Source organism: Tiliqua scincoides, chromosome 5 (genome assembly GCF_035046505.1).
Source record: "Tiliqua scincoides isolate rTilSci1 chromosome 5, rTilSci1.hap2, whole genome shotgun sequence".
NCBI classification, from domain to species: Eukaryota; Metazoa; Chordata; class Lepidosauria; order Squamata; family Scincidae; genus Tiliqua; species Tiliqua scincoides.
This window is the reverse complement of record NC_089825.1, coordinates 107,705,094-107,720,980: the sequence shown is the minus strand read 5'-3', so window position 1 is coordinate 107,720,980 and position 15,887 is coordinate 107,705,094. Positions and strand designations below refer to the sequence as shown.

Here is a 15,887-nt window from a genome sequence, read left to right as displayed (position 1 = left end):
TTATGACTTGAGCAAAGGCATCATCTAACATTCCTGAGCCCACAGCCAGTGGCGTAGCTAGGTCATTTGACACCCCGGGGCCCATAAATTTTTGTCACCCTATAGGACATAATTAATTAATTCATTCATTCATTCATTCATTCATTCATTCACATTTTTATACCATCTTTCCTCTAAGCAGCTCAGGGTGGTGTGCATGGTTCCTTAAGGTCTATACAAACAATAAAACAAAAACACAACCACCCATCATCATCAGAAGATAGACATACAGTATCAAATTTTAGATAAGTGAACTTTAGTCTAATCAATGGTTGAACAAATGGCATTAAAAAAAAAATCAGTGTTCAGTTTAAATACTGAGTCTTTGTAGAACAGGGAACTATTTATTAATGTGTTTTGCTATATCAAATGCTTAGTGAAATTGTCTGGTTAAAAAGCAGGATATGAGTATTCTTTATAATGCTAGAAATTGCATGATATTAATGGCCAAATTCAAGATGCAAAAGAAACACACTGATTTTTACAAAATGTATACTGTACATGGGAAAGGGTTGAGACGTAATCACAAAACCATCCTTTCAAATTGTTCTAATGCATCAGAGGTCTGCAGACATACCACATGATGAGAGGGCAGTTCCCCTCCACAATATTTCAAGATTTAGCTAACATATTATTTCTCACGAGCATATGTAGTATCACTGCTGGAAATGGGAGAGTAAAGTGTGGGGGATGGGGAAATTTTTTAAATAAATATTTCAAAAGTTAATTGTGAATATATGCAAAAGTTAGGACTGTTATTCTTGTTGTGAATCTTCCCTTCCCATCATACCAAAGGAATAGATATCCTGTACACTTGGGGCACAGAGAGGGATCTGCCTGAGTTCATTTTATTTGATAAAGTATCACGTGCACGGATAAAGCTACACACACAAATTGTTTAATAGCAACAACAAAAAAACGTATGGAATTCAAGGGAAAAGCAAAACAAGACTGTTTGCTTCTCTGTCATGAGCCTGGCTGATCTCTTGGTGTGGCAGAGTAAAATTTCATTCAACAAGAGCTAAGAACTTATAGGAAAATGTTCATTATTTCAAAGAGGTCACAATCTCAGGAATCACAGAAGAAGTCTGGAAAACCCATTCAAAAAATGCTGATTTAATAACCTCCACAATGCAGTCTGGAGCTCTTTATTTCTCATGCTATAAATGAATGGATTCAGCATAGGAGGGAAGATGGCATATATGACAGCAAATCCAAGATCCAGATCAGAAGAAATTTTGCCAGGGGGCTTTGCATAGACAAAGATTCCAGTGAACATCAGCACAGAGACAACAATGAGGTGGGGGAGGCATGTGGAGAGGGCCTTCTGACGTCCCTTCTCAGAAGGGATTCTGAGCAAAGCATTGAAGATCCACACGTAGGTTGTAATGATGAAAATAAAGCATCCAAACCCCACACCAGAACTAAGCACAAGAAGTCCAACTTCAACTAGGTACAAGTCAGAGCAAGAGAGTTTCAGTAACTTTGGGATCTCACAGAAGAATTGATCAACAACATTAGAGCAGAAGGTGATTGAAAATGTGCCACTTATGTGCACAACTCCATAGAGAACGCCACAAATCGATGCACCAGTTGCCATTTGAATGCAGGCTCCTTTGTTCATAATTGTTTCATATTGAAGTGGTTTGCAGATGGCAACATAGCGGTCATGTGCCATGATGGTTAAGATAGCCAAGCCTGTGCCTTCAAAGAACACAAAGAAGAAAACTTGAGCCACACATTCAGAATAAGAAATGGCTATGCTGTTCAAAAGTGAATTAACCATAGATTTAGGAACAGTGACAGAAATGGAGCCCAAGTCCATCAGGGCTAAGTTCATGAGGAAGAAATACATGGGAGTGTGTAGGTGGTGGTCAAGGATGACTGCAGTAACAATGAGAAGATTTCCGGACATGCCTGCCAAATATAGAGCTAAGAACACAAAGAAATGGATGAGCTGCCATTCACGGACTTCTGAGAACTGCAGAAGCAGAAAGTCAGAGCTAGAGTTAAGAGTGGGCATTTTATCCCAAACAGGAAATTTCATGCTACCTGTGGGGAAGAAACAGGAGTTAGTTTTATTCAAACGGATATATGCAAGACAACTGAAACATGCATTTCTATTATATCACTTTTAGTCCATGTACAATGAAACGTGGAATTCAAGTCACACTTCCAGTACACTTCTGTGAATGAGCCGAGATGGACCAGGATAATCTTGATCCAACAGCATAGGTGGGGGGGGGGGACCCAGGGCTTGGTGACACAATGATACCTTTGTGTCATTGTGTCACCCCCATGCCTGCGCAGACACCCACCCTCCATGCATGGCCAAGGCCCTAGAAACGGCTGCATTTGCAGTACACCGTGTTAGGGCAGGGATGGGGTGTGCCAATTTCATGATACCTCCATGCACCACCAGGTAGGCACTGTCACCCCCACAGTGATGGCGGAAAACCAACAACCCGGCATGGACCCCTGTTCTCAGCCCAGCTAGGCCATTGTCTTGATCTATACCAAATTAGGTCCCTCATGTAGAAAGTGTGGTTGAAATTTATTGATTGAGATAAGTCCTTTCCATTGGGAATATTTGGTATTGCATTTGGAGAAGGCAATAGTTTGACTAAAATTGAATTATAGCAGTGAGAAAAGACTGTGGTTGTCTTTTTTCACCCCTGAACTGCTATACTATCTCCTGTATAGTACAGTATAACTGCTACACTATTCATACCAGTGATTTTCAACCTTTTTTATCTCGTGGCACACTGAAAAGGTGCTAAAATTGTCAAGGCACACCATCGGTTTTTTGACAATTGACAAGGCACACCATACTGCTGCTGGGGGGCTAACATCCCCAATAGCCCTACTAATAAATGACCCTCCCTCAAACTCCCTCGGCACACCTGCAGACCATTCGCGACACATCAACTTGCCACAGCACAGTCGTTGAAAATGGTTGATCTATACAATACAGTTATTGCAAAGGCAGGGACAGGATGAAGAATCTAATCAAGTCATCTGCCCAAGTTAGGCTAGTCCATCCTTTCCAGTCTGTCTCAACTGACCATGATTTGGTCCAAAATGGTTGGAGAAAATGTGGTCTGTATGGCTTCTGTTTGACTCCGAAGTGACTCATATTAGTTGTAACTTATCTGAATGAATAAAGTGAGTCACCAGATACTCTGCTATCTTACAGAACACCTATTTAGACATTGCATCTGTTCTAATATGAGCCACACAGCAGAAAGCACCCTTGCTAGATTATATAAGCCTGATGCGTTAGGTGGGAATATAGCTTTTCCTACAAACTGAAATCATTTTCTTTTAAGTTCCAACTTATCAAAAGAAATACAGAACATGATCTTTCCCAGGACAGATGAGTGGAGAAGCACAAGCAGTTGCACATACATTGTACTTCTGAAAAAAAGATACTATTTCTACTCTTCAGCCACAAAGGACTCAGACAGAGGGCTGCAACCAGCTCTGTCTGTTCCACACACCAACCTGCAAGAATTCAGCATTTTGTTTTAAAAACTGTAGTGAAATGTGAACAACTGGCTTCTGCAAGTGTACAGCCTGGGAAGGATTGTGTCTATTCTTGACACAATCGTGTCCCTGAGTTGCTAATCTAATTTGTATATAACACCATCACTTCCCAAAACATATGACAAGGTTGCCCGAGCTGGGTGTGGACAGGAGAGAAGAAGATCTCTAACTAATATGTAACCGCCTACATTTGCAGAGGAAACAGTGGGGGGAAATTGATATATCACCTGGAGTCACTTAACACTGGGGAGAGGAAAAAACATGAAGTCTGGTGGCCACCACTAGTTTGCTTTTGCATAAGTTTGCAACTAGAATGTGATGTTTCAGTCCCATGAAGGCAATTTTTTGTCTGGCTATCACATGAACTAGGCTGGATATGAAACTGGCCTGAACGGTTCAGAGAATGGTAGAAGGCAAAATAGTATTTGGGAAAGAAAATGATGGGTGGGTGGCTGGGCTGACAGGCAGCTGAGAACGTAGGTAAAAATGGGGAAACATTTACTTACTTTTTGCCAATGCTTTCATTCAATAGCAGGTTACATTCCAATTCCAGAAGCTTTTAGGTCATGGTGTGTCATCAGTGCTCTGTTCCTTGAAACATTTACTTCCATTGAAACTTGGCACTATAAAGGTGGATCATCCATCATCACTGGAAATAAAAGGCTTTCTGCAGAACTTTGTGAAAGAGGTTCTCCCAATGTCTCCTTTGACTTCTTTGAGACCTGCTCCCAAGAGTCCAGCATAGCAGCTGATGAAACACACACACACACACACACACACACACACACACACACACACACACACACACACACACAGCGCTTTTGGGGCTTTTTACCTTGAACTTATTTTTTGTCCCTTTTTAAAACAAACCTAGCAAGATTCTTGGCACCAGGATGCTACACTTGAAGACATGAAAAACTCATTGCCCTGATAGCTAGATCTGTGTCTGCTGTGTGCTCAGATTTTTTACTTCTGCAACAGATGTAACAGAGGGCGCAATCCTAACCCCTTAAGTCTGTGCTTTCCAGCACTAACACAAGGGCAATGCAGCTCTGAGGTAAGGGAACAAACATTCCCTTACTTTGAGGAGACCTCCGTGAGTGACGCCCAACTGCAGGATGCAGCACATGTCGCATTGGCACTGCTATACCAGTGCTGGAAAGCACTGACATAAGGGGTTAGGATGGCACCCATAGATGTTTAGGGCCTGTGAAAGAAATTCTTCATGGCATGAGCAAGTTCCCAGCCAGCATCCCTGAGCCAAACAGCCCATGGAGATCTGTTCCGTGCCCCCCCCCCTTGAACTTACCTCAGGATGCACAGCAATCTTTACTTTCTCAATAGCTGTTTCACGCTGTCAGGCCAATCCTAACTAAATCCCTGTGTGGTGATGCAACAGGATTGGTGTGGGCTACGCTGCATCCTGCAGGGGGGATTTTTGGCTGCTGGATGTTTCCTTGGAGTAAGGGGTCATTTGTCCCCTTGCTCCAGGATAAGGGAATTAATTTTAATGGTAATGTTAGTAGTACTGGCCACAAAAGCCTCAATATGTATACAGAACATGACTCTTTCCAGGAAAGATGAGTACAGAAGCAAAATCAGTTGCACACACATAGCTTAACTGTGTGCTATGAAAAAAATCCACATTTTCATCCATCAGTCATTCATCAATCAGTCCTGCCAATCAACAGGAATTCCACTCTAAAAAAAGACAGATATATAGTTGGTGCAAGGAGAGCCAGCAGCCATGTGAACAGAAAATTGAGGTAAAAGATCTAGTATGCACAACTGTTCTCCAATCCACCCATCTCTCCCCCAACACTACCACAAGTTTGTCCTCTGAAACACTCTGTTATGCCCCCATGCCCATACCCACAACCAATGTACCTCCTCCAGGAAAGGCTGGGTGCTCTGGTGACATGTGTGGTGCATCTGCAGTGCTCATTCCATCACTGGAAGACACTCATAGAATTAGGGCGCAATTCTAACCAAATTTCCAGCACTGACTGAGCTGCAATGCAGCCCCAAGGTAAGGTAACAAACATGCCCTTACCTTGAGGAGGCCCCCTTGACTGCCTCCCCACTGCAGGGTGCAGTGCATGCCACATTGGCACAGCTATGTCAATGCTGGAATGTTGGTTTGGGATTGTGCCCTTAGGGCCTGAACATAAGAACAGCCCTGCTGGATCAGGCCAAAGGCGCATCTAGTCCAGCTTCCTGTATCTCACAATGGCCCACCAGATGCTTCAGGGAGCAAACAAGACAACAAGATACCTGTATCCTATTGCCACTCCCTTGAACCTGGAATTCAGAGGACTTCTAAAACCAGGATGGTGCATATTCCCATAATGGTTTGTAACCTGTGATGGACATTTCCACCAGATATCTGTCAAATTCTGTATTAAAGCATCTAGGCCAGGTGCCATCACTATATCCTGTGGTAAGGAGATCCACTAATGACTCACATGCTAGGTAAAGAAACATTTTCTTTTGTCTGTCCTAACTCTCCCAACTCTCAATTTTAGTGGATAGCCCTTGTTTCTGGTGTTTAGTTGATTATTAACGCAAAGACATGCAGTAGCAAAGTTTAAAGTAGAAGACACTATGTAATCAAAGTTCATAAGAGTTTACACTTTCCATCAAGCATCATTTGTTTATCATGAGTTAAATGCGCACACTCAAGATACAAAAGAAACATAAAGGGACACACACACACACACACACACACACACACACACAATGGATGGTCAAACCTTGTAAATTGAGACTTACTGTGTCACAGGAATGTCTTGAACAGACCTAAGCTGACAATGCTGAGTGACCATATCATGTAGGGAGAGAACAGAGCCCCTTTCATGTTTTTGACAACACATAAATATCTTGCTATTCTGAGGTATAAGACACACACCACTTTCTAATTCTCATGTTAAACTTTTACTTGTCCATGAGCAGGACTTTCATTCTTATTGTGCTTCCTCCTTCCTCATCCCACCAACCCCACCTATAGAACATATTTCCTGAACTGCTTGGAGGGAAATGAAAGAAACTGCCTTAGTTTTCTGTTACTCTGTGAAGCATCCTACAGACTGATAATGCAACAAAAATGGTTTAATAACAATTAAAGTGTATGTGTAGTACAAGAGAGAAGTTCAAAAGGAATGTTATCTTCTCTCTCAGGGGCCGAACAGATCTGCAGTGGGAGGATAATCTGAGTTTGTGAAGCAAATTGACATTTTCCTACAACCATAACTCACAATTTCTATAATGTTTCTCACTATTCTGAGGTTACTAGAAGATTTAGAGCTCCCTTGGTGAAGGACACCTGCAGTAAAAATTTAACAGAAGAGAAAATGTGATGTTATATGTGTTATCTATAGGTTCAGAAATGTTCGTGGTTAAAATCTCCTCAAAAACCCTGTGAAAGATTAGAGAACAGAGGATGCTGGTGTTTAAAAGGGTTAATTTGCTTCATTATAGTTTTCTGCCTAAAACCAACCGCAAGAATGTCCATATTTGGACAAGTGACAGAAGCTTCTGAGGGGAGACTATAAAAGACATCATGAGAAGCTTCAAGTGGACTGATAATTCCACACAAATGGCTTAATAAGAATAAAAGTGTGTGTGTAGCACAAGGGAAACATTCAACAGGAATGTTCCCTTAACATACATTCCCCAAATAAATACAGTCAACAACAGGTATGGAATTAAAATGGGCCACTTTACTGAATACAACAAGATTGCGACAGGGCAACAAAAGGGGTAAACAAAATCCATCCCAAGTGCGGGGTTCTACATGGGGGAAACAGCCCTAGCCATCTTCGTCCCCCAATCTCATAGGGCATCCATGCAATTCCAGGCATAACTCAATTGTTATTAAGCCCGCCTTTCAGCGGCACCCAAAGAGGGTAAGTCAGCTGAACTGCTATGCTTTCAGGTCACCCCTGCAAGGCCCCCATGTTCAGACAAGGGGCTAGCCAGCCTGCCTCCTTGAGCCGGTCAGGCATCATGGGAGCGGTTCTGGTTCACCCCGTCCTTGCTGACTTAGATTCAACACCGGAGAAGGTCTTCTGCCTATGCACCATGCACTTCTACCGCCACAAGGGGAGGTCAGCCTAGCGCTTGGCCTTCCTTTCACCCAAAAAGGTACTCAAGCCCTGTTGCAAGTCTGTTAAAAAGAGACCATATCCCATAGGGGAAAGATGCACTCCATCACCACGGTAAAGAGCAGACTGCCCAAAACAAATTCTGGGATGATGGATAGCCACTCCCCCAAGCTCCGTGATGACCCTGCCCAGTAAGCACTGACTCTTTTGCGGGCAACATCTATTCTTCTAGTGCTGTGCGCCCACCTCCAAACCCTCCTAGACAGAATGTCAGACCCCAGGATGGTAATCCCAGAGAACTGACTAACAAGCGTTGTAAAATCCCTGCGGGCCTGGAACCTCAAGCACATAGATGTCCTCTGGCCCAAGTCATTCTTGCCTAAGTGGACAAAGATTACCTGGGGCAGGGGGTTGAGTGCAATAAAATCCAGAAGGCTGGGAAGAACGGACCCCATGGCGTGCTTCGAGGCCCAAAAATAACTATGGAATGTCTGCAGATCAAGACACTGGCCAGGCACCTCCCTCGTGGACCTGTTGAAAGAAATGCACATCGTGAGGCGAACTCACTTAAAAACCACTTAGAATAGCTCGTGGTTTAAAGGTATTACCAATTCCCTCAACCTTGTGAAGAATACACATCGCCCCACCCAAATGGGTCTGGGCAAACAATTGCGTGGCCAGTAACCTGGTCATCACAAACACATCGCCCCATCCAAAACAGGACTGGGGGCAAACACGATTCAGGCCTGAGCCTGATCAACAGGGGTCTGTCTAGACCAAAGACAGCACCTACACATCATGCCAACATGGCACAGCACCTTGGGGTAAATGCAGCTGCAAAATAACTACCCCCCATGCTCACCCAGGGAGTCATGGCCTACACTAACAGGCCTAGCATCAACTAATGTAGTATTTAAATGCACCAGAGTGCCATCTGCTGATGCGCTTGATGTCCTGGGGAGAAAAAACCCATGCGAGCCACTGCTGATGCTGCCCCAATTCAAAACGAATGAAGCCCGGATAGTTCTGGCCTCTAACCGAAGTGAGCCAATGCCCTCTTAAAAAATGACCCGAAATGGATAAATCGTGAAGGGGGAACGATCCAAATGTCGAAATAGCAGGTCCACTAACAAAGGAGCCAACAAGGAATACTGTTCCATGGTGGATACAGGGCAAAGGTACCACATAGGAGCCCGTTTAAGCTGAATCCACTGCCCACACCCCAAAATTCCCCCCACTCTCAAGGAATAGAGGCTGGGCACCCATTAGTTGGGTTGATAATTGCAAGGACACTAGCCTTGTCAAAGGCCATCACATCTGTGCCTATCTGCACCAGGGCTACTGCACCTGGTAAATGAGCAGCAGCACTGCCATGCCTGTTAAGCAGGTTACTAAAGGCGTCACTCCACTCATGAGGAGTAGGGACAGCACACCCGTTAGGTTGGTAACAGAACATAATTCCACACTCTAGAGGAATAGGCAGGGCACCCATTAGGAGGGTTAATAAGCAAAGACACTAATACGACACACTCGTAATTAATAATTGCAAGACCTTCGGAAAGGCCACTATGTCTGTGCCTATTCACAGGGCTACTGCACCTGGGAAATGTGCAGCAGCACTGCCATGCCTGCTAAGCAGGTTACTAAAGGCAACATCCCACTTATGAGGAGTAGGGACAGCCCACTCGTTAGATGGGGTTGGTAACAGAAAATAGCCCAACACTCTCAAGGAATAGAGGCGGGGCACCCATTAGGAGGGTTAATAAGCAAAGACACTAGCCTAGGCCATTACATCTGTGCATATGAGCAGATACCTGATAAATGCGCGGCTGCAGCGCCATGCCTGTTAAGCAGGTTACTAAAGGCCTCACCCCACTTATGAGCAATAGGGACAGCACACCCATTAGGCGGGACTGGTAACAGAACATAGCCCCACACTCTCAAGGAATAGATGCAGGGCACCCATTAGGTGGGTTAACAAGCAAAGAACTAGCCGTGGCGCAGGCCATTATATCTGTGCATATCTGCACAGGGCTACTGCACCTGATAAATGCACGGCTGCACTGCCATGCCTGTTAAGCAGGTTATTAAGGACATCAACCCCACCTTCGAGGAAAAGGGGACAATACTTAGGTGGGACTGGTAGCCGAACATCCCCCCCCCACTCTCAAGGAGTAGAGGCAGGTGGGTTAGTAATTGCAAAGACCCTAGCCTTAACCAAGGCCCTTGCATCCATGCCTATCTGCGCAGGGCTACCACACCTGGTATTAAACATGTAGGAACCTTGCTGGGGGAGATCCCCCCCCCACTAAAGGGGGCTAAAACTTCATGGTGATTCCTGTACATGATATTGGGCAATAAGCCTGTGGTGATCAGCCACCACAGGGGCAGCTTTAATAAATTCTTCTTGCCACATTAATTTGAAAAACCCCTAGTGAAGTCCTGCCATCCTGATGCTCCCTACCAGCAGGAACTGATGTCAGAGACCAGTGACAGTGCGTAAAAGTCCAAGTGCCAATGTGTAGCTATTAGACAAAAACTGACCTGGCATGGACTAGGCAACTATACTGATAGGGAATACCTCGTCCTCAAGTTACACCTGTGCACCGTTTACAGCGCGGTGGTACTTCAAATTTGGGACTGGGACCCAATTAAAGTTAAGGCTATACCAAACACGCAAGCCTCCGTGGTTATAATGGTTATTTGCTCTTCCACCAAACAGTGGTTTGTTTCAATTTTTAATACATATAACCTAGCCACTTGTCAGTTGTATGAACAATCAAAATTGTTGTTGGGACCGATTGTGGGACATGAAGTCATAGTTTGTGGACATAGTTAAAGAGCATTAATGCCCAACCTGCAACTGCTGTTGCAACACAAGGCAGGTAGGAGCTAGTCCACGGGAGCATCTTTCCTCTAACCTGCAAGCATCTTTCCAATCCCAACACCCTTGGTGTAGCCTCTCCACCCTAAGGTTACAAGCAGAAAGAATGTGGAAGCCATTAGGGCACTGCTTAAACAAACTGCCAGTCCCCTTCTCTTCCCTCGAGTAGGGATGATGATGATTTGAGGAGTTAAAGCTCCATTTTTTTTGGTAGGGAAGCAGACTATCACAAATGTGGTGAAGTCAGCGATTTACTCAGGTAGCTGACTCAGGTGAATGAAACTTGAAATGGCCAGGTAGCATCTGGATCCTGCACGGGCCAGGCTCAGAGCCATAAAGGCATGCACTCAAGACCTTTTGTGGGCTTCTGGAGCTAGCAACTAAAGATGCTCCTCCTAAAAGTTAGTGTTGGTATTGCTACTATGAATTCCCAAAGTAAGCCAGGTTGAAACATTTAAGACTATAGCCAGGTGCAAGGAGTAACAAGGCTTGGACCGGATTCCTACCTAGGGGTGACCCGAAAGTCCAATAATTAATAACATGCACCATTGCCTAGTTGCTGCACCTGTTCTCACACTTAACAACTGTCACCCCCATGGGAGGTTCCTGAGGGAGGAAATTATTCCTAAGCGCTCATTAACCCATCTGATCCAAATCTGTAGGGGGAGCAGGAGATGATACCGGCGACATCTGGACAACTAAGGAAGGCTCTCAAATTCCTGAGGCTGTCAATATCACACCCTTTACTGGGAGCAGGCCTCATAGACCAAACGGAGCCTACTTGCGAGAATACCTGCACAGGATTGGGCTCTTAAGTTCATTCTCCCCAGCAGCTGAGGAAATGGGGGATGAAAAGGGGAGGGGAGGCTGGTAAAAAGAGGGGGGGCCGCAACACTCCAGCATGCACTTCTTCCTAGACGTTACCCATTGCGCTAAAGTTCCTTAAAAAGGAACCCACCTCCCCCATACGGTGTTCTAATTATAACCGGAAGGATACAGAGCCCTAAATGGACTGCTGGGCCAGATGCTATGGCTGTGCTCATCCTCAAGGCTTCTACCAGGCAGTGGGTGATGTCACCCCAAGTGTTCTTGTTTTGACAGGTAAGATAAATCAGCCCTTTGAGGGACACAAGAAACTCTGGCAGTCAGGAACTCTTCAAACTCGAGTCTCCATCACTCTGCCCAGCTTTTGGAGTGCTTTCCTTTTGTTGGGCTTCATAGTGGGCCATAAAGGCACGAAAAACTCGCCATCTGAGCCTCCTCATCTAAGGAAAAGGAAAAAGGGGAGGGGGTGGAGGGCCGCACCAGACTTCTGCGACTTTTTACCCATGTGTACACCCCCAAGGTAGTGTATGATACCAGGGGCCCACCACCCCCATGTTCTAGTTTTAACCAGTAGGATACAGCAGCCCCCGAGAGGGGCATGATAGCCTGATGACTGGAACTCTCTGCTGTAACTGACGCTCGGGATCACACTGCTGCCACCTTCTTGTGACTTCTCCCGGGGTCCCCCGGGCAGAGCACCTGTGCACGGCAGGGGAGGGGTGTGAGGCCCCTATCCTGCCCCCAGAGATACCCCCTCTGAAAATGCCCTTAATTCCCCAGAATAAAACAGTGTGGGAGGGCAATCCTAAATTGACAAGGCACTGGGGGGTGAAGTTGGTCCCTCCCAAAGACCGCTTAAAACAACAGTGGGGAGAGGTACAGCAATGGCTGGCAGGTGCCGGGGGGTCTGTAAGCAGCACTCTCCAAAAGCCCCCCTTTGCAGCCCCCCCAATCAGGGAGACCACCTGCCCAATGGGCTTGATTTGGGGGGAGCAGAACCTGAGGCAGAAAATGGTGCCGGGCTCTCATGCCACGTAGCACCACGAGGCCCACTGCCTGAAGCAGCTGAAAAGAGGCTCTGTGGGCTCCTGCCGCTGCTGCAGCAACACAGTGCCCCAAGCCTGCAACCGCAGCTGCGAGAGTCGCCCACCGCCCGCTCTCCCTCCATGGGCTCCCGCTGCTGCTCCTGCAGCATTCAGCGCACCCCGCGCCTGCAGCCTCAGCTGCGAGAGGCACCCAACTCCCACTCTCCCTCCTTGGGGAAGCTCCCAGCCCGCGTGCAGGGCTGGAGGCAGAGATGGGGCTTGGAAGCGCGCCTCGCGCTGCTCAAGCCCCGTCCCAAGGGCAATCTCCCTCTAGTCCAGGCAAAGCGACCAATTGGGTCGCTTGCCAGGAATGGACTGAGCTCACCCCAGTGCATGCGTGCTGGAGGAGCTCTCCCATCCCACACAAGTGACATTCAGCACCAGGTCAGCAAAGAAAGAGCTCTGGGTGGCAGAGAGATTTGCTGGGGTGGGGGGAATAGCAGGGAGGGAGGAAGTGGGACACACTCAAACACACACAAGTCTTGTAAATTGAGTCTTATTCAGTCACAGGAATGGCTTGAACAGATCTCAGTTGCCAATGCTGTGAGTACATATCATGTGGGGAGAGGCCCCAAACCATTCCAAGTTTTAGACAATACATAAATATGTGGTTATTCTAAGGCATAACACATGCACTACATTTAATTCACAAGTTAATCTTTAACATGTCCAACAGCATTCTTGTTGTTGATTCTCCTTCCTCATCCCACCAGCCCCACCTATAGAACATATCACTACTTTTTATTTTTTTTGGGGGGGAGGGGGGATGAAAGAAACAGCCTCAGTTTTATGTGAAACATCATGTGGACTTACAACACTACATAAAAGTGTAATATCAATTAAAGTTTGTGTTTATAAGAACATAAGAACATAAGAACAGCCCCACTGGATCAGGCCATAGGCCCATCTAGTCCAGCTTCCTGTATCTCACAGCGGCCCACCAAATGCCCCAGGGAGCACACCAGATAACAAGAGAACTCATCCTGGTGCTCTCCCCTACATCTGGCATTCTGACTTAACCCATTCCTAAAATCAGGAGGTTGCGCATACACCTTGTGTTTAGTGCAAGGGGGGCATTACCTGCTTTGTCAAGAACCTGGCAGATCTCTGGAGCAGCTGAAGTGGGAGAATAATCTGAGTATGTGTGGCAAACTAGCATTTCCCTATAAACATAACATAATTTCTAGAACATTTCCCACTATGCTAATAAAAAAAGAACAGTCACATTTCAGTGGTCACAGAAGTAACTTCTTAGAAAAGCTTCTTCTGTGCAATAAATTCCACAATGCAGTCTGAATCTCTTTATTTCTCATGTTATAAATGAATGGATTCAGCATAGGAAGGAAGATGCTATATATGACAGCTAAACTAAGATTCAAATCTGATGAACTATTTCTGGGGGGTTTTGTATAGGCAAAAAGTCCAGTGAACATGAGCACAGAGACAACAATGATGTGGGGGAGACAAGTGGAGAGGGCTTTCTGACGTCCTTGTACAGAAGGAATTCTGAGCACAACAGTGAAAATTGACACATAAGTTGTGATAATGAAAATAAAGCATCCAAACCCTGCACTAGAACCAAGCACAAGAAGCCCGACTTCAATTATGTACAGATCAGTGCAATAGAGTTTTAGTAACTTGGGGATTTCACAGAAGAACTGATCAACAACATTGGAGCAAAAGCTGATGGCAAAGGTGCCAGTCGTGTGTATAACACCACAGAGAACACCACTAATCCATGCACAGGATGCCATCTGAATACAGGCCCCTTTGTTCATAATAGCTTCATAGTGTAGTGGATTGCAGATGGCAACATAACGGTCATGCGCCATAATGGTTAAGATAGCCAAATCTGTGGCATCAAAAAACATAAATAAGAAAACTTGAGCAACACAACCAGAATAAGAAATGAGCTGGGTACTCATGAGTGAATTCACCATGGATTTGGGTACAATGGCAGAAATGGTGCCCATGTCCATCAGGGCTAAGTTCATCAGGAAGAAGTACATGGGGGTGTGCAGGTTGCAGTCAAGAACCACTAAAGTAATGATGAGAAGATTTCCAATCATGGTTGTCAAGTACAAAGTGAGGAACGCAAAAGAGTGCAAGATCTGTAGTTCCCGGACCTCTGAGAATTCATGTAGCAGAAAATCAGAAGTGGAGGTGAGATTGAGAATTCTGTCCCCATTCAGATATTTTAGTTTGACTGTGGGAGAAAGAATAAACTTTAAGTCTATTCAAAATGGACATCAAATAAAAGAAGAATACATGCACTTAAACTACTGTAGTTGAGCAGTATAATCCCTTCTACTAGGTCATAATTATTATATGTAGGAGAGAGAATTGTGAAAATCTAAGGTGTCATCAAAATTAGTACTTGTGGAAAAATGAGCTAGTGAGTGATATTCACCGAGACAAGCCTTTTCCATTGGAGGTCTTTTGCTACAGCATTTTGATAAGGCAGTGTTTTGAGCAAAATAAATGAGGCATTCTTTGAACTGCGCCTCAAGGATTGAGAGAGTGATATAACGGAATTTGGAGAAGTGATATCATGGTCTTTGGAGAAGAAACAAGATGAATAGATGGATGGGCAAGATGACACACAATTAAGAAACATGTACTTACTTTTTGCCATTGTTCTGTCAAGAATAGATAACATTCCTATCCCAGAATCTTTTCCGTCATTACATGTGAACATTTTGGTGTTCAATGACTCATTTTACATCCTTTGAAATTGGACATGATGTATGCCGTTCTTTCAGTCATAGACAATGAAGATTGTTTTCATACAAAGCAATAATAATAATAATAACTTTATTTTTACCCCGCCTTTCTCTCCGAAGGGACTTTGCCTTTCTCCCCGAAGGAAGTTTATTACTTTATGATTCCTTTGACTTCTTGGAGACTTGCTCCCAGGAGTCCAGCGCAGTAGGTCAGGGGAAAAAAAGTTGCAGATATTTTTTCTCATGCTGATTTTTTTCTGCTTACTGGGACAAAACTAAGAGAACCATTGCTCCACAAGCAGCATTTCAATATATGAAAATTGCAATGAAACAATTACTTCATGACATGCAGATTGAGACCGAAGTCTCCAAACCATAAGATATGGATATGTTATCATTTGCATCGATAAGGAAGTGCATGCCACACCAAGTGACATGCACAGGACGGTGACTGTTGAAATGTGACTGTTGAAATGACACCACTACTGGCCAAAATTTTTAAATCTTGGTATTTTCAAATAATATTGACATGTTATATATCATTCGATGCATCATTTCATGCAGAATGCAATGAAACAAATTGTGTTGAAATATCTTTATTCTATCCAAAGTCATAGCCAAAACACCAGCGGGGTGAGGGAATGGTACATCACCACGCCCACCACCGGGAGCATTGCCCTAC

General features: G+C 44.8%; 2 protein-coding genes across 2 annotated transcripts; both read right to left on the bottom strand.

Annotated features, from left to right (window-relative positions):
* Nucleotides 1–300: 300 nt before the first annotated feature.
* Nucleotides 301–13,641, bottom strand: LOC136653028 (olfactory receptor 14C36-like). Its single transcript, XM_066629953.1, has 4 exons — nucleotides 13,563–13,641; nucleotides 11,977–12,096; nucleotides 1,152–2,091; nucleotides 301–379 (listed from the first exon to the last, which is right to left on the bottom strand). The coding sequence occupies exons 1-4, from the start codon at nucleotides 13,639–13,641 to the stop codon at nucleotides 301–303; spliced, it is 1,218 nt and encodes a 405-aa protein (XP_066486050.1).
* Nucleotides 13,642–13,717: 76 nt separating this feature from the next.
* LOC136653027 (olfactory receptor 14C36-like) lies at nucleotides 13,718–15,117 on the bottom strand. Its single transcript, XM_066629952.1, has 2 exons — nucleotides 15,108–15,117; nucleotides 13,718–14,688 (listed from the first exon to the last, which is right to left on the bottom strand). Exons 1-2 carry the CDS (start codon nucleotides 15,115–15,117, stop codon nucleotides 13,718–13,720), a joined length of 981 nt encoding a protein of 326 aa, XP_066486049.1.
* Between the last annotated feature and the right edge of the window lie 770 nt (nucleotides 15,118–15,887).

Coding starts and splice junctions, on each gene's coding strand:
- LOC136653028 (XM_066629953.1), bottom strand. CDS start 13,641: ATGCTAGTTTGCCACACATACTCAGATTATTCTCCCACTTCAGCTGCT. Junction 12,097..13,562: donor CCAGGTTCTTGACAAAGCAG/GTAATGCCCCCC, acceptor TGCCGTGCACAG/GTGCTCTGCCCGGGGGACCC. Junction 380..1,151: donor TTGTGGAGGTTATTAAATCA/GCATTTTTTGAA, acceptor ATTAATAAATAG/TTCCCTGTTCTACAAAGACT.